Source organism: Littorina saxatilis, linkage group LG16 (assembly GCF_037325665.1).
Source record: "Littorina saxatilis isolate snail1 linkage group LG16, US_GU_Lsax_2.0, whole genome shotgun sequence".
Taxonomy (NCBI): Eukaryota; Metazoa; Mollusca; class Gastropoda; order Littorinimorpha; family Littorinidae; genus Littorina; species Littorina saxatilis.
The window spans coordinates 3,895,207-3,917,254 of NC_090260.1; the positions used below are offsets into that span (position 1 = coordinate 3,895,207).

The 22,048-nt window shown below is 44.1% G+C and overlaps 2 protein-coding genes and 1 long non-coding RNA gene across 4 annotated transcripts in view; all 3 read right to left on the reverse strand.

Annotated features, from left to right (window-relative positions):
- LOC138950250 (uncharacterized) overlaps window positions 1-4,377 on the reverse strand; it is a 255,207-nt gene extending 250,830 nt beyond the window's left edge. The window contains exon 1 of the mRNA XM_070321985.1: window positions 3,558-4,377. The gene's annotated coding sequence lies outside the window, so the exon portion shown is untranslated. The remainder of the gene's footprint in view (window positions 1-3,557) is intronic.
- Window positions 4,378-8,780: 4,403 nt separating this feature from the next.
- Window positions 8,781-13,394, reverse strand: LOC138950222 (uncharacterized). Of its 2 annotated transcripts, none has more exons than XR_011450558.1 (2): window positions 9,304-13,394; window positions 8,781-9,021 (listed from the first exon to the last, which is right to left on the reverse strand). XR_011450558.1 is itself a non-coding variant. In XM_070321963.1 (2 exons), the coding sequence occupies exon 2, from the start codon at window positions 12,702-12,704 to the stop codon at window positions 10,284-10,286; it is 2,421 nt and encodes an 806-aa protein (XP_070178064.1). In that variant the 5' UTR covers window positions 12,705-12,894; window positions 13,177-13,394; the 3' UTR covers window positions 8,781-10,283. The 2 variants fall into 2 exon arrangements, 1 of the variants encoding a protein (XP_070178064.1); XM_070321963.1 differs by having other exon boundaries at window positions 8,781-12,894; window positions 13,177-13,394.
- Window positions 13,395-13,963: 569 nt separating this feature from the next.
- LOC138950223 (uncharacterized) lies at window positions 13,964-20,528 on the reverse strand. Its single transcript, XR_011450559.1, has 2 exons — window positions 20,199-20,528; window positions 13,964-16,250 (listed from the first exon to the last, which is right to left on the reverse strand). It is a non-coding gene; the product is annotated as an uncharacterized lncRNA (long non-coding RNA).
- Between the last annotated feature and the right edge of the window lie 1,520 nt (window positions 20,529-22,048).

Here is a 22,048-nt window from a genome sequence, read left to right on the forward strand (position 1 = left end):
GCTCAGTGATCAGTGATCAGTGCTCAGTGCTCAGTGCTCAGTGCTCAGTGCTCAGTGCTCAGTGCTCAGTGCTCAGTGATCAGTGCTCAGTGCTCAGTGCTCAGTGATCAGTGCTCAGTGCTCAGTGCTCAGTGATCAGTGCTCAGTGCTCAGTGCTCAGTGATCAGTGCTCAGTGCTCAGTGCTCAGTGCTCAGTGCTCAGTGCTCAGTGCTCAGTGATCAGTGATCAGTGCTCAGTGATCAGTGCTCAGTGCTCAGTGCTCAGTGCTCAGTGATCAGTGCTCAGTGATCAGTGCTCAGTGCTCAGTGATCAGTGCTCAGTGATCTCCAATGTCGCGATCATTATTCTCTCTCTTTTTTTTCCCCGAGACTGAGCGTCATAAAAAAGGAAAAAAAGCGTGCGATCTTTTCATTATTTCCCGTGAATAAATCTACAGTGATCATGGAGAAGTTTCGAGCCTTTGACAATGAAGTGAAGGATCTCCTCTGGTCTAGCACCAACACACAGACCAACATCCGTGAAGTGAAGGATCTCCTCTGGTCTAGCACCAACACACAGACCAACATCCGTGAAGTGAAGGATCTCCTCTGGTCTAGCACCAACACACAGACCAACATCCGTGATTTTTTCCAGGCCCCTAAGTGAACATTTGGACGTGTATATGCCGTTTCTTCCATTTACTTTTCATTTCATTTCAATTTCTTTTCAACGGACGTCATCGATAATGGCTACAATGTACAGTGCACATATCTAATTTTGTGTTTGTTGCCAACAAGTTACATATTCTTACAATTATTAATTACAAATGTCTCTCTCTCTCTCTGTCTCTGTCTCTCTGTCTCTCTGTCTCTGTCTCTCTCTCTCTCTCTCTCTCTCTCTCTCTCTCTCTCTCTCTCTCTCTCTCTTCCTCCCTCTCTCTCTATAAGCAAAATGTGTATGTCTGTTCGGAACGACCGCCTGTCTGTGTGGTCAGAAAATAATAACATTTTAGATGAAAGCCAGGCTGGTTTCCGGAGGAATTACTCAACTATTGTTTACCCTTCACGCTTGCGTCCAGAAACAATTTTCACAAAAGGCATGCGTGCGGTGCGGAAACGAATACACTGATTTGTGTGAATGTATGCAAGGCCTTAAACAAGGATGTGTACCCTCACCGACAATTTTCTCGTTTCTGATCAACGAACTGGCGCAGGATGTCATACAACAAGGCAGACATGGGATACGTTTATCTCCGTCTGAGTTAGAACTGTTTGTAATGCTTTTTGCTGACGACATTGCGCTGTTATCCAGCACTGTAGTAGGCCTATAAAAACCAGCTTAAAGTCCTGCGCTGCTCTGCAGATAAACTGTGTCTGAACGTGAAATTGACAAAGACTATATTCATGGTTTTAGAAAGGGCGGGCACATTGCACAGAAAGAGAAGTGGTTCTACGGAATGGATCGTCTTGAGATTGTGAACTCGTTTAAATATATCGGTGTAACCCTTTCCACCCAACTGAGCTGGAACATTGCAGTAGAAACAAAGACAACCATGGCGAAAAAGATCGAAATCGTTAGATTACTGAACAGACTTGGCTGCCATTAGGCAAAGGTGTTTTTCAAACTGTTTGACGCACGGATCGCCCCTATGCTCTTGTATGGTTCAGAGCTATGGGGATATGGAAAGTATGACTCTGTGGAAAGGGTCCACCTGTTTGCGTGTAAAAAGTTTCTGAAAGTGACAATTCGAACTCCAAACAACATTAGGGAGATTCAAGAGACAGCACGTTTCGTTTTGCAGCTCGTTTCGTTTGGTGAATGAGTCACCCCGCGAAACGGAACGTGAAACGAGACGGCATAGGCCACAGACAAGATTTAGATGTATTCACGTTTCGTTTCGGAATGAAGGAAGGGCGATAAATCTTCAAGTGAAATTATCACGTCTGTCCTCGATCAGAATGGGGAAAAAAAAACCTAGGAGGTGGTCCAGAATCGGGCATACTTTGATTATTTTCAGTCCAAATAAATCACACAGACTTTGTTTATACAAAATCACATACGAAGCCAGAATAAAAATTCGATGCGATGACCTACTTCTGCTTCGCCATTTGCTTTCTTCACCATGAAGTTGGATAAATGTACCAGGATCAGCACCCTTCAAAATATTTCAGTTCACAACAGTTGTCTACCTCCAATGAACACATTCTCAGCGCTGAAAGACTGTGAAAGGGTTGATGAATCTAGCAATGCATAAAATGGCCAACAAATAAAACTGTTAGTGTGCAAAAATACTCACAAAAGTTGACGAAATATTGTTCGTTTTTTGGGGGTGGAAAACGTGACTGCGTTTTGACGTTCCACGTTCCGTTTCAGTTGACCTTCACCTTTCCAGCGAGAGACTCCCGAAATGATGACGTTTACCACGACTTCAAAACGAAACGTCCCGACGTTTCGTTTATTAAATCTCCGTAGTGTGTATGCTGAATTGGGAAGTCATCCGCTGTATATTAACTCTGCAGTCAGATGTGTGAAATACTGGTTTACACTGCTGAAGCAACCTGATTCAAGATATTCCAAAATTGCATATAAAGCTTTATGTAATTTGGCATCGAAGGGCCACACAAATTGGGTCTCACATGTGCAGAGTCTTTCATGTTGTAATGGTTTTGCTGCTGTGTGGATGTACGGAATGGTTGGGAATGACAAGAGTTTAAAAGACGTTTACAATATTGTTTTTGTCAAGAATGGTTCTCCTTTTTAGAATGCAGTGAACGTTTCGACATTTATAATTGTTACAAAACATGCTTGGAAAAAGAGAAATACATTGAATTAATCGAAGATATTAAGTACAGAGTTGCTCTTACTCGTTTCCGCGCAGGGGTATCTTCCACAACCCTCGAAAAATAAAATTTGATTTGATTTGATTTGATTTGATCTCTCTCTCTCTCTCTCTCTCTCTCTCTCTCTCTCTCTCTCTCTCTCTCTCTCTCTCTCTCTCTCTCTCTCTCTCTCTCTCTCTCTCTCTCTCTCTCTCTCTCAGCAATAGGGTCCGATATTTAGACGAGACAAGTATAATGCCGACGAGTCGAAGACGAGTCGCATTATACTTGTTCGAGTCTAAATATCGGACCCTATTGCTACGCTGAAAACACAATAGCGATTATATAGCTGTTCTGACCTTTGTTTGTTGTTCCAAACTTACACAAGAGGCGAAACCTTCAAGGCTCACGTAAGAGACTCGGTGGTGACTTAATGTGGCTCTGTTGTTGCACCAAGGGACCTTTTTTAAAGTAAAATAAAACGATAGAATAAATAGATATTTTCTTTGCGCCGTTTGATACAAACGGTAGGATTTCGTTCCCAAAATACTACTTAACCAGAGTAAGTATCCAACGGCGCGTCATACGAAAGGCTCCTTCCTTTGGTAAGCGGTCATTTTTACAACGTACAATTATCCCTTACCCCCAACAAAAACATACTAAAATACAAAAACAAATACTTGACTGCTTTCTGTTTGAAGTACATGTAGCATTTTGTACAGAACAAATGTGGCAAGTACACATACACACAATCTTACCTCAACAGACAGCGATCAGCGGTCAACCTTTTGTTTCAGTCAGTGTTCACAGTGATACAGGGACACACAACACATCACATCACTCCATGGCCTCTGAGTGTGGCGGCTGGGGGTAATCCACAGCCATAGACCTACACCAGACTGCAGAACATCGTTCAGTCAGAAGATAATACGATCAGACACTGATGTCCTCCGTGGATTTCATGGACATCCGGGAGCTGAGTGATCCTCCATGGAGGAATAATGTAACACACTGTAAAGGACCACGTAAAACACCCCGAGACTGTAAAAGATCTGCCAGACACCCCGAGACTGTTAACGATCTGCTAGACACCCCGAGACTGTTAACGATCTGCCAGACACCCCAAGGCTGTTAACGATCTGCCAGACACCCCGAGACTGTTAATAACGATCTGCCAGACACCCCGAGGCTGTTAACGATCTGCCAGACACCCCGAGACTGTTAACGATCTGCCAGACACCCCGAGACTGTTAACGATCTATCAGACACCCCGAGACTGTTAACGATCTGCCAGACACCCCGAGACTGTTAACGATCTGCCAGACACCCCGAGACTGTTAACGATCTGCCAGACACCCCGAGACTGTTGACGATCTGCCAGACACCCCGAGACTGTTGACGACTGCCAGACACCCCGAGACTGTTAACGACTGCCAGACACCCCGAGACTGTTTACGACTGCCAGACACCCCGAGACTGTTGACGATCTGCCAGACACCCCGAGACTGTTAACGATCTGCCAGACACCCCGAGACTGTTAACGATCTGCCAGACACCCCGAGACTGTCGCCTCACACCGCTCTCGTGGCGGTATAACCCAGACAGGTAGAGCCACGCAGTGACGCACAGTGACATATTACCACAACTAATTCAAACTCGTTGAAGCGTGTCTGCCTGCACCCGCCGTAATAGGCAGTCGTGAGAGGGGAGGGGGGGGGGGCTCATCTGGTGAAACACGTTGGATGTTAAGTCAACGAAGTGCCCCTAGTATGGACCGCTGGCTCCTCCAAGGATAACAGTGTACAGGTTGTAGGGAAAGTGCCCCTAGTATGAACCGCTGGCTCCCCCAAGGATAACAGTGTACAGGTTGTAGGGTAAGTGCCCCTAGTATGGACCACTGGCTCCTCCAAGGATAACAGTGTACAGGTTGTAGGGTAAGTGCCCCTAGTATGGACCGCTGGCTCCTCCAAGGATAACAGTGTACAGGTTGCAGGGTAAGTGCCCCTAGTATGGACCACTGGCTCCTCCAATGATAACAGGTTGCAGGGTAAGTGCCCCTAGTATGGACCGCTGGCTCCTCCAAGGATAACAGTGTACAGGTTGTAGGGTAAGTGCCCCTATTATGGACCACTGGCTCCTCCAAGGATAACAGTGTACAGGTTGCAGGGAAAGTGCCCCTAGTATGGACCTCTGGCTCCTTCAAGGATAACATTGTGCAGGTTGTAGGGTAAGTGCCCCTAGTATGGACCGCTGGCTCCTCCAAGGATAACAGTGTACAGGTTGCAGGGTAAGTGCCCCTAGTATGGACCACTGGCTCCTCCAAGAATAACAGTGTACAGGTTGTAGGGAAAGTGCCCCTAGTATGGACCGCTGGCTCCTCCAAGGATAACAGTGTACAGGTTGTAGGGTAAGTGCCCCTAGTATGGACCACTGGCTCCTCCAAGGATAACAGTGTACAGGTTGCAGGGTAAGTGCCCATAGTATGGACCACTGGCTCCTCCAAGGATAACAGTGTGTAGGGTAAGTGCCCGTAGTATGGACCACTGGCTCCTCCAAGGATGACAGTGTGCTGGTTGTAGGGTAAGTGCCCCTAGTATGGACCGCTGGCTCCTCCAAGGATAACAGTGTACAGGTTGTAGGGTAAGTGCCCCTAGTATGGACCACTGGCTCCTCCAAGGATAAGTGTACAGGTTGTAGGGTAAGTGCCCCTAGTATGGACCGCTGACTCCTCCAAGGATAACAGTGTACAGGTTGTAGGGTAAGTGCCCCTAGTATGGACCGCTGACTCCTCCAAGGATAACAGTGTACAGGTTGTAGGGTAAGTGCCCCCAGTATGGACCGCTGACTCCTCCAAGGATAACAGTGTACAGGTTGTAGGGTAAGTGCCCCTAGTATGGACCACTGGCTCCTCCAAGGATAACAGTGTACAGGTTGCAGGGTAAGTGCCCCTAGTATGGACCGCTGACTCCTCCAAGGAGAGCGCCATGGAACACTTTTATTTGCCTTAGTCACTCTCTCTGGGTCTTACCACTATACTTCAAACAGAGAAAATACAACTAAACTGAGCAAACAAAATGATTGCACCCATTTTCGTGTCCCAACTAAAACATTTATTCCCGTGTCATTTGATTCAAACTTCATATGCCATTAACAGCCCTTCATTTGAATACCTGGAACACTTTTCGAATCAAAGATTTCTGTTTTAAGTATCACGTGACTGCCGCCGAAGTAAGGGTACCCCCACAATCGACCAGGCAATAACGTCAGGTACCAATTACAAAATCGACACAAAATCAGAATAGGCGCAGCTTGGCAACGTTGACATACGAGAACAAAAGTAAAATCATTGATCTATCCGGAACAGGTAGTTTTGTTTTGCTATCTTGCGTATCTCTTGTGTTATGTATTTTATACTGATGCAGGTGTGGAACGCATGAGCAGTACAACACGAGAGGATGTTGCGTCCATTTTGAGGGGTACCATGACAACAAGCGCTTTATTTCAGCAATGCCTAAATGGATTGATTTGAAACTTTCAGGAGCTGAAGTCTACATACGAGACTTACCCTGGGTGACATTTTGGACTACTATATGTTTGAACTCAGATGTTATGCACTCTTCCGGAAAATGTTTTTAAACCCGTCACAGGTTTGTGAATTTCCATCCAAAACATTCATGACTTTGCAAGCATACAGACAAATGTATTTTACAAGAACTGCCAAAATTGTATTTTAGTATGACCACTGACGGACATTTGCTAGCCATGTAAACACATGAGAAAAAAATGGAACGTTCAGGCTGTACGCTATTGACAGCGGTTATTGCTGAATACCTCTCAAAACATGCTGCGGTCACGGATGACTGGACATGGCTGTCGCATTGCAATCCTCCAAATATATTTGGTCGTGTTTACAGGACTAAGAAACGTTAACTAGCGATTGTATGTATATGAACGTTTGGCAGTATTTGTAACATTTATTTGAATGTACGCATGCAAAGTCATGATTTTTTTTGGATGAAAACCTTCAAACTTATGACACGTTTTAAAACATTTTCCGGAAGATTGCTTATCATCTCAACACATATCTGTAACGATGCGAAATTTTACCAGACGTACGTCTCGTATGTAGACTTAAGATCCTGAAAGTTTTGAATCAATCCATTTTGGCATTGCTCAAATATAGCGCGTTTTGTCATGGTACCCCTCAACACGGGTGCAAACACCTCTTGTTTTCTTCTGCTCAAGCGCTCAACACCTGCATCAGTGGAACTGACATAACACAAGATATACGCAAGACAGCAAAACAAAACTACCTGTTATGGATAGATACATGATTTGGCTTTCTTCTTGCTTGTAAACGTTGCCAAGTTAAGCCTATTCTGAATTTTGGTCGATTTTTTAATTGGTACCTGACGTTATTGTCAGGTCGATTTTTTAATTGGTACCTGACAGTGACGTTATTGTCAGGTCGGTTTTGGGAGTACCTTCATTTTGGCGGCGGTCACGCGATACCTACAACAGAAATTGTTGATCCGAAAAGTGTGCCAGGTAGCCAAGTTAAGGGCCTTTAATGACATATAACGTTTGAATGAAATGACACGGCAATGCAATGAATGTTTTAGTTGGGGTACGACAATGGGTACAATAATGTGTTTGCTCAGTTTATGTGTGCGAGTCAGGCTAAATCAAATGTGAATCAGAGTTTGATGAAAACATAATTTGAAGTACAAGCAGAAAATGCAAACCAGAGATTGGATAAAAGAAATATTCAACTTGCACACACAAAAAGACAGTTTGATATATTCTTTTGAAAATGAGAGCTAGTTATTTCCTATTTTCAGAAAGCTTCTCAATGTTTTGTTAAAATCAGTATTTACCTTAAGAATTTTATTGTACGTGTCATAGGTGGTCCATATCACACAACACACATACTGTGATATTGTGCCATTGCCAACACATCTAAAATGTAACAATTGAAGTCTAAGTTGTCTCATGCAGCAAGTTTGGTGTGTTATCAGCTGTGGCTGTGCACAGAAACGTGTCCGTTCTTAGCGTCCCGTTTAGAGTGAAAGTTGCCAAAAGTGAAAAAAGGTGAATAAGCCAAACGGTGCTGTGCGTCCGCACCTGTTTTAGAGCCAGTCCATATTAGGTGCCCTGTTTTAGAGCCAGTCCATATTAGGTGCCCTGTTTTAGAGCCAGTCCATATTAGGTGCCCTGTTTTAGAGCCAGTCCAGAGTAGGTGCCCTTCCACAATATAGGAGAAGAAAGTCCAATCAGTCCTCTATCCAGAAGAGGTTGCTTTTCTAGCTGTTTTGAGTGCATATGGTGATACGCCATCACGTGCTGTATAGTTATGTCTGTCTCTGGTTTCATGAAAACACGTGAGCTGTATAGTTATGTCTGTCTCTGGTTTCATGAAAACACGTGTGCTGTATAGTTATGTCTGTCTATGGTTTCATGAAAACACGTGTGCTGTATAGTTATGTCTGTCTCTGGTTTTATGAAAACACGTGAGCTGTATAGTTATGTCTGTCTATGGTTTCATGAAAACACGTGAGCTGTATAGTTATGTCTGTCTCTGGTTTCATGAAAACACGTGAGCTGTATAGTTATGTCTGTCTATGGTTTCATGAAAACACGTGAGCTGTATAGTTATGTCTGTCTCTGGTTTCATGAAAACACGTGAGCTGTATAGTTATGTTTGTCTCTGGTTTCATGAAAACACGTGAGCTGTATAGTTATGTTTGTCTATGGTTTCATGAAAACACGTGAGCTGTATAGTTATGTCTGTCTATGGTTTCATGAAAACACGTGAGCTGTATAGTTATGTGTGTTTCTCTGTACTTGCCCCACCTAACCGTCCGTGCCTACAGTGTGTCAGAAAGGGAACTAATCCAGTCAGCGGGCGGATTACATCATGTAGCGGTTGCTTCCCTTTCCACTTGCTCACACACGAATGTTTGAGAGTTTGATAACAGAAACACACGATGTAACTTTATTGAAACATGATCCAATGATACAAAGATAAAGAATAGGGCAACGTTAACGAACTCACGCGAACGCATTAATTACGTGACCCAGACATATTAAATATTACAATGTTAATCACTGTTCTGCCTCCACGTTCGTTCAGAAACTCAACAACAAACTGTGCGCAGATAGTGTCACCATTTTAATTGACTTAGTATTGCTTCTCCCGTCATGCGTCATTGCGGTGAAAAACTGAAAAACAACAACAATAATAACATAAGACCAAATCACTATTTGGCAAACGAGTCCGTACCACGGAACCACACACACCAATAAAACAAACTCCACTGTTACCGCCCCACTAAGCATCCAAATATCGGAGCACGTAAAATGAAATTGAACAAAAGCAAAAGCACGTTGTGCCGATGAACCCCAAACATAAAACCGACGACACGCATTCCACTCCACCTCACACAAACAAATGATCGAACAAATACCTTAAAGAAACCTTAGAAATAAAATGACTGTACTTACAACATGTGAGCGTACATTAAACTAAAGATGTTTCAGAATCAAGCGGGACCTGGTGCTGGCTGACCAGTACAAATGGCGCTGCTAAACCAAAAAGGGGAAAGGGAAGTCACCCAACACAAACCAAGGAAAAACAACTCTTGGATACAGAACACTCCCCGTCTGATATCTTCTTGATATCACTATTCTTAAAGTTCAAAATATACTCAAAACTTAAAAACGACTGAATAGCTTTAAGCTACAACACACGCACAGTTTAAAGTCAAAATAAAGCTTGAAAAGGCTTTAAAAGAGACGGCGCGAAAAACAGCATTGTCTGAGTTCAACTCATGAGGGGCCTACAAAGGCACAAGCTCTGTGATAGGCCTGGTATAGTTCACAGGCTTTTGGTTCTTGATCACACGAATTTCTGCTGACCGTACCAAAGTGTCACTGTCACTGGGGAAAGTGCGAATCACCAAACCAACTGGCAAGTAATTTCTGTGAGTCTCTGCATCCTTGAGAAGAACAAGATCGCCTTCCTCGATGTTCTTCTGCACAAGAAGCACTGCTGGATTATGGACTGCACAAGCCGCTTTGCACCGATGATCCAGAAGCCGTTTAGATCGAAGTGCTCCTTCCGTGAAATGCCGACCTTTGTGCTTCACTTTCTTGTGGTAGTGTCGAACTAGCAGAGTTGACACGTGGTGGTTCTTGGGAAGTATCACAGGGTGCACACTGGCTAGCCCCATGGTCTCTTTAGCATTGCAGAGCCTGCCTCCAACACGAAGCAGACCTTCCTCGTCCAGGTAGGGTAGACCTAGACAGCTGTGTACAGGGAGGGGGGCTGTACGATCTGAGAGGTCCACGTAGTGTAGCTCTGCGCAGAGATCGTCAGCAGGCAGGTCTTGCAGAAAGGCTCGGTCATTCGAGGCGTACTTGTGAAGCCTGATTTCGCCTTTTTCCATCAGATCGGCTTGGGTGCGCTTGATGAGACTGACAGCTTATTCTTTCTGGGGCAGCGAAGTTACCCCGTCGTCGATGTAGAAGTCACGAGAGACATAGTTCTTCACATCTTCTTCACTGGAGTGTTCTTTCTTCACTGGATCCTTCTTCAGAGATATGTCGAGGGCATGGGCACGACTGACGGCTTGTGAACGGTTGTTCATGGGGATGGATCTTGATGATCTGAATGGCAGGGGTGCTGACCATCGACCACTGTCATTCTTCTGAAACTGCTGATCCATCAAGTCTAGGAAACGCTTGTCCTCGACAGACAGTCCAATCTTCTCATCCTCCTTAGTTCTCTGGAAGACCGTATCACCAAGGCAGTCAGCCTCTGTGACCTTGAAGTCGTTCGTGCACGGCTCGAAGATGGTCCCTCGGTCAGATGTGACTGAGGTTTTGTTCACACGAACAGCTGAAGGTGATGATGGTTTGTGCATCCGATTCAAGCAGACGTCTCCGACTATCACCCAACCAAGAGGCAGGTGCTGAGCGAAGGGAGACATAGGGGGACCAGTCACTTGTTCCGTCACATGATGCGCTTCTGGTAAGTCACGCCCAATAAGCAAGGCAATGGGAGCTCTGCTGTGAATCTGTGGAATGTTGTGGGCAATGTTTCGGAGATGGGGGTGATGCTGAGCTACTTCTGGTGTGGGGATTTCTGTTCTGTCATTTGGGATGTTTGCACATTCAAGCAGGGGAGGTAACCTCATAGTCTTTCTCCCGTCATGGGACTGGACGCACAATCTGTCTGCACGACGCCCACTGATGGTGCTTTGTCCTGCACACGAAGACAAGGTGTACAAGACTTCTTGTGAGGACACCTGTTGTTGGTTGAACAAAGATGGGGCAGCCAGTGACCTATTGCTCTGGTCATCGATGATTGCGTAAACTTCCTGGCTTCTCTCTGGTTGGCCTTCTGGAAACACATGGACTAAGATAACCTTGCCACAGGACCTGCTGCCACTGTTATCTCCACACAGCCGTGTGCACTTGGACTTGACGACCTCCTCTCTCTGGCCCTCCCCGCCGTACTCCGAAGACGGGGCTTGGGGTCGCGCAGGCTCACGGTGCATTGCTGTCAAATGGCCTTTGTCGCATTTGCCACACTTGACGACTGCTGAGCATTTGCTTGCTATGTGTGTGTTCGACGACAAACACTTGTAACAAATATTATTGTCTTTGAGGAAAGTCTTTCGCTCCTGCCAAGATTTGGCTCTGAAAGCTTTACACTCTGTCAGAGAGTGTTGCGTCTTGTGTATGGGGCACTTGACGGATGATTCATCAGCACTTACTCCATTGTCATCAATGGTCGACTTTCGATTGAAAACATCGTGACGTGTTCGTTCCCGTTGATCGTGACCTCTTTTGTCAGGCTCAGCAGCAAAGCGAAAAGCTGGGTCATTGTACACTTTGCTCATATTCCTCAGAAACTCAACAAGGAAAGTGAAGGGAGGGAAAGGAACTCCATGGTGCTGCTTGTAGTTAGAGGCCTGTGTGATCCACTTCTGCCTGATGGCATGGGGTAGTTTGCAAACAATAGAGTTCACCCCTGCTGAAGAATCATACAGCGCAAACAGCAATGACAGCTTAGGATTCTCCTTGGCACACTGAATTTCATCAAGAATGTCGCAAAGTTCGTAGAGTTTCCTACTGTCTTTGTTCCGTGACGTCAGTTGAGGGAAACGCTCTAGTTTTGTCTTCAAGCATGATTCCACTTGTTCCGGCGAACCGTAGCGGTCATCCAGACGTTCCCACAGGAGTTGCAGCGCTCGCTGAGGATTCGCAGGATTTGAAGAACGCAGGCTGTACGCGTACTTGCTTGACTCAGGTCCTAAGTTTTTAACCAGCAAGTCCAGTTCTTCTTGCGGCGTAAGATCCAAATCTTTCATGACACTGGAAAAACTATTGCGCCAAACTTCAAAGGACTCAGGCTGTTCATTGAATACTGTCAACCTGGAGAGAAGTAGGTCCTTCTTCAGTAGGAACTTGGCAAAGTCAAACTGCGCGCCAGTCCCTGCTGCTGCATTCTGATGATCAGACACATCAACTTCAGTGTTGTGCTGGCTGTAGAGGCTAGCCACATACTTTCTTGTTTTCTCCTCAGCATTCTCAGCAGGCAGTTTAAAAGTAGGAGAGATACTTCTTGCATGCGATAGATTGCCAATGCTATTCTCATCTTCTAAAGCGTTTGCTTCTGCTTCAGCAGCTGCTGCTTCTTTCTCTTCTTCGAGGAGCTTCAAGTGTGCGTCGCATTCGCTTTTAATGCGTTCATTCTTTGCTCTTTCTCTCATAATGTCAAATTCTATGCGTGCGAATTGGAGTCGTGCACGTGCGGCCTCTGCCTTGGCCCGCTTATGCGCTGCAAAGCTGCTTGTGGCCGAGGTGCGGCTTCTGTTTGACAGATGATCCTCTGACATGATGTCCGCTTACAGTTGGGGCAACTGCAGAAAATTCTTCGACATCCTCAGTATGTAGCTGTGTATGTTTTTTTCACTGTTCTGCCTCCACGTTCGTTCAGAAACTCAACAACAAACTGTGCGCAGATAGTGTCACCATTTTAATTGACTTAGTATTGCTTCTCCCGTCATGCGTCATTGCGGTGAAAAACTGAAAAACAACAACAATAATAACATAAGACCAAAACACTATTTGGCAAACGAGTCCGTACCACGGAACCACACACACCAATAAAACAAACTCCACTGTTACCGCCCCACTAAGCATCCAAATATCGGAGCACGTAAAATGAAATTGAACAAAAGCAAAAGCACGTTGTGCCGATGAACCCCAAACATAAAACCGACGACACGCATTCCACTCCACCTCACACAAACAAATGATCGAACAAATACCTTAAAGAAACCTTAGAAATAAAATGACTGTACTTACAACATGTGAGCGTACATTAAACTAAAGATGTTTCAGAATCAAGCGGGACCTGGTGCTGGCTGACCAGTACAAATGGCGCTGCTAAACCAAAAAGGGGAAAGGGAAGTCACCCAACACAAACCAAGGAAAAACAACTCTTGGATACAGAACAATCACGATGTACATCAAGTGTAATGCCTTTGGCACAGTCACACGGCCAAGGCGTTGTATACCCCCTGCAAAGGACACACACACACACACACACACACACACACACACACCAAACACACACACACACACACCAAAAGCACACACACACACCAAACACACACACACACACACACACACACACACACACACACACACACACACACACACACACACACACACACACATACGCAAACACTCAGCCACAGCCACACACATACGGAAACACGCACACACGCACACACACTGACACACACACACTAACACACACGCACACACACACTAACACACACACACACCCACACACACACACACACTGACACACACACACTAACACACACCCACACATACACTAACACACACGCACACACAGACACACACACACACGCACGCGCGCACGCACACACACACACACACACACACACACTGACACACACACACACTAACACACACGCACACACACACACACTAACACACATGCACTAACACACACGCACACACAGACACACACACACGCACGCGCGCACGCACACACACACACACACACACACACACACACACAGAAAGACACCTCCAACCATTCTAGAGTTAAAACATTCACTTGGCATACGGATGTTTTATTGACTGTACAGCTCACTCTATGACAGCATGCGCAAACACGCGAGTAAAAGCAGATATACTATTCACTGGCCGCTCACTCCAGCCTGATTCTAAAGCAGTCTTCAACAACATGATATTCATTTTTTTGCGGTTGGCTTAACAAAACAGAGCAAGAAAAACCCGACAAGCGAATACCTATGTCCTTAAAGGTTTGTTGTTTTGAGTGTTGTCGCCAGGCAATATGATTTACATATATATATATACTGAAAGGCATAAAATCTGCATATAGTGCATTGAACGATTTTGCTCTCAAACGAAAATCAGATTGAACCTGTAATTTGTAGTTGACATCTTAAGTGTCGGAGCAAATGTTTCACGCTGTCAGCGTGCGCTTTGCAGTATTGCTGATCCAGCCACAGCTCACTGTGCTAATAAAGACAATGGGCTGAACGGGAGACAATAACGTAAACAAGTCGCGTAAGGCGAAAATACAATATTTAGTCAAGTAGCTGCCATTTTTCAGCAAGACCGTATACTCGTAGCATCGTCAGTCCACCGCTCATGGCAAAGGCAGTGAAATTGACAAGAAGAGCGGGGTAGTAGTTGCGCTAAGAAGGATAGCACGCTTTTCTGTACCTCTCTTTGTTTTAACTTTCTGAGCGTGTTTTTAATCCAAACATATCATATCTATATGTTTTTGGAATCAGGAACCGACAAGGAATAAGATGAAAGTGTTTTTAAATTGATTTGGACAATTTAATTTTGATAATAATTTTTATATATTTAATTTTCAGAGCTTGTTTTTAATCCGAATATAACATATTTATATGTTTGTGGAATCAGCAAATGATGGAGAATAAGATAAACGTAAATTTGGATCGTTTTAGACATTTTTATTTTTTTTTACAATTTTCAGATTTTTAATGACCAAAGTCATTAATTAATTTTTAAGCCACCAAGCTGAAATGCAATACCAAACCCCGGGCTTTGTCGAAGATTACTTGACCAAAATTTCAACCAATTTGGTTGAAAAATGAGGGCGTGACAGTGCCGCCTCAACTTTCACGAAAAGCCGGATATGACGTCATCAAAGACATTTATCAAAAAAATGAAAAAAATGTTCGGGGATTTCATACCCAGGAACTCTCATGTCAAATTTCATAAAGATCGGTCCAGTAGTTTAGTCTGAATCGCTCTACACACACACACACACACACAGACACACACACACGCACATACACCACGACCCTCGTTTCGATTCCCCCTCGATGTTAAAATATTTAGTCAAAACTTGACTAAATATAAAAATATAGTGTGTGGCCCTATAAAATGCATCTGGCTGTTTGGCGGTGTCAGATATCGCAATCATGCCACGACTTGATGAAGGAGAGAGACAGCAAGCGATTGGGATGCTTAAAGCTGGCCAAAGCATTGAACGTGATGAACACTGAACGTTTTCCGAAATCATTGCGCTTGGACTCAGTCACTTTTTTTGAAAAATTGTCATTTCATGATGTTCTATTCAAAATCAATTAAGCGAAGGTTTATAAACACTAAAATGGCCAATAAATAAAATATTCAAACATTGAAAACATTCACCACTGAGTTGATCTTTTGTGATTTTTTAAAGTTCCGTTTGCGGAATTTATGCCTCTCGGTATAGTTATATCACATTTATATTAATTACAACTGTACATGGGTGTTGCCGGGTGAATGTTTTCGTAAGCTGACTATCCCATTATCTAAGAAGCGGACAGCCAAACCTGGAAACACACGTAACCTCTATCAAGCGACACAAACACAATCAAAATGCCAAGCCCACACAAGAAAACCAAGTGCAAAACATTTGGAGCAACGCGCTTTGATACACGTATTAAGGATAGTGACTGCGACCGTGCTAGGTTGCAATATTTGACCTCAATGTCAGTGATTTTGACGTCACGATCTACGTCACATGTTGGTCATTTTGACGTCACGGGGGTTATCCGGAGCAACAATTTATAGTTTAGCTAGCAAGGTCAAATTCACAATTTGGTGATTTTGACGTCACGGTATACGTCACAAGTTGGTGATTTTGACGTCACGGGAAGCAACAGTTAATGGTTGTGAACAAGTTTGATAGTAAGACCAAGCACAGAGTGAGTGATCCTATTCCACAGTATGACAGGTGAGACGGGTTGAGTTGACAGCAGGGCAGCGAGCTGTACAGGAGACGACCAGACGGACGGACCGTCTAGCAGGCGTGTCTAACAGAAGATGGTGGTGTGGTGCTTGGTGCGGTTGAGAAGCTGAAAACACAACGCAAGGCACTGTCAAAAACACAACACAACAAATCACAACGCAACAAAACACAGCGCAACACAACACAACGCTAGGCAACGCAACACAACACAACGCAAGGCACTGTGAAAAACACAACACAACAAAACACACCACAACAAAACACAGCGCAACACAACACAACGCAACACAATGCAACGCAACGCAACACAGCGCAACACAACACAACGCAACACAACACAGCGCAACACAAGACAACACAGCACAACACGACGCAACATAACACGACGCAACATAACACAACGCAAAACAACACAACGCAACGCAACACAGCACAACGCAACGAAACACAACACAACGCAACAAAGCACAACGCAACACAACGCAACACAACGCAACACAACGCAACACAACACAACGCAACACAACGCAACAAAACAGCGCAACACAACACAGCGCAACACAACGCAACGCAACACAGCACAACGCAACGCAACGCAACGCAACGCAACACAGCACAACGCAACACAACACAACACAGCGCAAAACGACGCAACACAACACAACACAACACAACACAACACAACACAACACAACACAACACAACGCAACACAACACAGCGCAACACAGCGCAACACAGCGCAACACAACGCAGCACAGCACAACGCAACACAGCGCAACACAACGCAACACAACGCAACACAGCGCAAAACAACACAACGCAACACAACGCAACACAACACAACGCAACACAACGCAACACAACACAACGCAACGCAACACAGCGCAAAACAACACAACGCAACACAGCACAACACAACACAACGCATCACAACACAGCGCAACACAACGCAACACAACGCAACACAGCGCAAAACAACACAACGCAACACAGCACAACATAACGCAAAACAACACAACACAACACAACACAACACAACACAACGCAACACAACACAACGCAACACAGCGCAAAACAACACAACGCAACACAGCACAACACAGCGCAACACAGCGCAACACAACACAGCGCAACACAGCGCAACACAACGCAACCACAAAACGCAACACAGCGCAACACAACACAACGCAACGCAACACAACGCAACGCAACACAACACAACACAACACAACACAACACAAACCAACACAACACATTGCAATAACACAACACAACACAACACAACACAACACAACGCAACGCAACACAACACAACACAACACAAAACAACGCATTACAACACAACGCAACACACTGTGATAAACACCACACAATATAGGCTACAACACGGTAGAACAAAACACAAAACAGTACAGCACAACACAAAATAACACGGCACACCACAGCTCAAATATACATATTGTTGTCTCCCTTACTGGTCCATGTATACATGAACACAATGTCAAGTGACCAACGTGTCTATCAGACTAACAATATAGTTGTCTCTCTGGTTGACACACCATGTCAAGTGACCAACGTGTCTATCAGAATAACACTATTGTTGTCTCTTTGGTTGACACACCATGTCAAGTGACCAACGTGTCTATCAGAATAACAATATACTTGTCTCTCTGGTTGACACACCATGTCAAGTGACCAACGTGTCTATCAGAATAACAATATACTTGTCTCTCTGGTTGACACCCAATGTCAAGTGACCAACGTGTCTGTAGAGGTTACATGCCGAGTCTCAGTGATTATTAAAAATAATGGTCGAAGTTGGCGGATCATGAAAAATGCGAGCTTCAGCGAGCTTTTTCATGACCGCGAACTGAGACCATTATTTTTAATAATCACTGAGACGAGGTGTGTAACCTCTTTATTCCTCCTTTCTTCAGTTATTCAAAGAAAACAGGAGTTTTTGTGCGAAAGTTTGATCGAATCCGAATTACTCACGCAGTCAACCTGCGCAGGCGATCGATTAATGCGCGGTTGTATAGTTCCGTGCAAATCATTCCATTCTGTTAACACTTCTTGTCAGTTTCCCTGTTTTAGACTAAAATCAAGTACACAGATATGCTGTTATTCTGCTGTGGCGGTAAAGGAAGATATTGTGTGTTCTGTTTATGTTTTAGTATCGCATAGGATAATGTTCTTTCGTCAAATGGGACTAGCAGACGAACTTTTGCACCCGTGTTCCAACGTTAATTACTGTATGAAGTTCAGTTTTCTGGGGAAAATAGTGTATGAAACCGCTTTATGTTGTTTAAATTGATGAGATGTGTGCATTTGGTTGCGTGTGATCTGTTTATAAAATGAAATATTGTTGAAAACTGACCGTCGGATTGCAGTCAGTGTTGTCGAAGAAACTGCGTTAAAAGAAGGGGAACTACTCTTGTCGGCTAGAGTATGAGTTACTTGCCTTGGGAATTTGCTTGTGATGAACGGTTTGTGCACGGCAGATCTAGATTCAGAAAACAACCTAACTCATGGATTTTATATGGAGATTCATGTGTTCAGGCCTGTAGTTGTTAATTTAAATGCGGTATGTTTGTATTGTTTGCTCCAGAGATGTATATTTCGTACGAAAAGAGCGTTCGGAACTTTTCAGTCGCAAAAGTAGTACCAAAACAGAACAGCTTCTCAATCCATTGCACTATCGAGGATTGAGGCTGTTGCTGGCTCGTTATTTGTTTGGTTGCTGGGTCATTATCGAAAAATAACTAGCTCTACAAGTTTACAGAGGTAAAGAAGCAGAGGGGGGGATAAATCAGAATAACAATATAGTTGTCTCTCTGGTTGACACACCATGTCAAGTGACCAACGTGTCTATCAGAATAACAATATAGTTGTCTCTCTGGTTGGCACACCATGTCAAGTGACCAACGTGTCTATCAGAATAACACTATACTTGTCTCTCTGGTTGACACACCATGTCAAGTGACCAACGTGTCTATCAGAATAACACTATAGTTGTCTCTCTGGTTGACACACCAGGTCAAGTGACCAACGTGTCTATCAGAATAACAATATAGTTGTCTCTCTGGTTGACACACCATGTCAAGTGACCAACGTGTCTATCAGAATAACAATATAGTTGTCTCTCTGGTTGACACACCATGTCAAGTGACCAACGTGTCTATCAGAATAACAATATACTTGTCTCTCTGGTTGACACACCATGTCACGTGACCAACGTGTCTATCAGAATAACAATATAGTTGTCTCTCTGGTTGACACACCATGTCAAGTGACCAACGTGTCTATCAGAATAACAATATAGTTGTCTCTCTGGTTGGCACACCATGTCAAGTGACCAACGTGTCTATCAGAATAACACTATAGTTGTCTCTCTGGTTGACACACCATGTCAAGTGACCAACGTGTCTATCAGAATAACACTATAGTTGTCTCTCTGGTTGACACACCAGGTCAAGTGACCAACGTGTCTATCAGAATAACAATATAGTTGTCTCTCTGGTTGGCACACCATGTCAAGTGACCAACGTGTCTATCAGAATAACACTATAGTTGTCTCTCTGGTTGACACACCATGTCAAGTGACCAACGTGTCTATCAGAATAACACTATAGTTGTCTCTCTGGTTGACACACCAGGTCAAGTGACCAACGTGTCTATCAGAATAACAATATAGTTGTCTCTCTGGTTGGCACACCATGTCAAGTGACCAACGTGTCTATCAGAATAACAATATAGTTGTCTCTCTGGTTGACACACAATGTCAAGTGACCAACGTGTCTATCGGAATAACAATATAGTTGTCTCTTTGGTTGACACACCATGTCAAGTGACCAACGTGTCTATCAGAATAACACTATAGTTGTCTCTCTGGTTGACACACCATGTCAAGTGACCAACGTGTCTATCAGAATAACAATATAGTTGTCTCTCTGGTTGACACACCATGTCAAGTGACCAACGTGTCTATCAGAATAATAATATAGTTGTCTCTCTGGTTGACACAATGTCAAATGACCAACGCTTTGAACTTACATCGGTCCAGTAGGTCGTGAACTCTGGTTGTGTCAAATTGCCATCACCTGGAAAAATGAAAAAAAACACATTCGGTCATTCAGTTCACAATTCACCCATTGTCTACCCTCATGTTAATCTGAATGTTAATTAATCAGAAAGTCAACTGTACAAGTTAATTTGTCCATCCATCCATCCATCCATCCATCCATCCATCCATCCATCCATCCATCCATCCATCCATCCATCCATCCATCCATCCATCCATCCATCCATCCATCCATCCATCCATTCATCCATCCATCCATTCATCCATCCATTCATCTACCCATCCACCCATCTATCCATCCACTTACCGAAGACACCTACCCTCCCTCCACCCATCCATCCATCCATTCATCTACCCATCCATCCATCTATCCATCTACTCACCCAAGACACCTACCCTCCCTCCACCCATCCATCCACCCATCCATATATCCATCCACCCACCCAAGACACCCACCCTCCCTCCACCTATTCACCCATCCATCCATCCCCCCCACCCTTCTTCCACCCACACACACACACACCCATCCATCCATCCCCCCACCCTCCCTCCACCTATTCACCAACCCATCCATCCATCCATTTGACGATTCAGCAGTGAATCAACTAGTCAATTGGTCAGTCAATCGATACACCAGAATGTCGACTGATAAATCAATCCATTCAAGCATAGAGCCATCCATCCATCCACTTGACAACCCAATCATGCGGCGACTTGTGAATCAGTTCATCCAGTCATCCATCTTTTCATTCAACACTAAGTCAACAAGTCAATGAGTTTACTCGTCTGTTCATTTAACACTAAGTCAACAAGTCAATGAGTTTACTCGTCTGTTCATTTAACACTAAGTCAACAAGTCAATGAGTTTACTCGTCAGCAGTGAGACAAATTGACAGTCAATCCATCCACTGTAAATTCATGAGCAAAACGTTTTGCTTTCATTCAGGCAGCCATACTGTGCCTTTCGGAGTGGCGCATGCTGGGTATTGCTAACTGTAATGACCTTGACCCTGGCATGGATCAAGGGACCGTTACAGTAAATTTAGCGCAGAACGGTTATCCCCCGAAATCGGCGAATGGTTACCTAAATGGCGGGGCAAAACCACCCGTACACGTAAACACCCACTCGCGAAAAAACAAGAATAGTGTACGTGGGAGTTTATTTTATTTATTTATTTTATTTACGAGAATTTATATCGCGCACATATCTCACCACACAAGGCGACTCAAGGCGCATGTTACCTATTAATGCCGTTTGAGATGGAATTTTTCACACAATATATCACGCATTCACATCGACCAGCAAACCTCAAGCCTATTAGGGCGAGCATTCACCTTACACGGCCTTTATTTCAAGCCACAAGGGGTATTTGATGGACAATTTTTTTTATCTATGCCTATACAATTTTGCCATTAAAGACCCTTTTGTCGATCGTGGGATCTTTAACGTGCACACCAAATGTAGTGTACACGAAGGCCAAAACACAAAAGGAGAACAAGAACAAGAAGAACACACACACTGTTACGCATTATAGTAACATCGGATTTTATTTCCATGGGTGACACCCTTAAGTCATTTCCTTGCGAGACGGAACGCCGTAAAGAGAGATGACGTCAAAAGCGTGACGTCAAAAAGGAAGAATGACACAGAAAAAAACACGAAGTTGGAAATGGTTATGACAGATATCTACGCCTACACCGTATGGAAGATTTTTAGATTTACGAATTCATACGATGATTTCTATCAATAAAGACTTGAGATGTTTGTCTTTTGTACTTCGCGTTAAAAGATGTATGGAAGAATTGTTTTATTGAATTGTTT

Coding starts and splice junctions, on each gene's coding strand:
- LOC138950222 (XM_070321963.1), bottom strand. CDS start 12,704: ATGTCAGAGGATCATCTGTCAAACAGAAGCCGCACCTCGGCCACAAGC.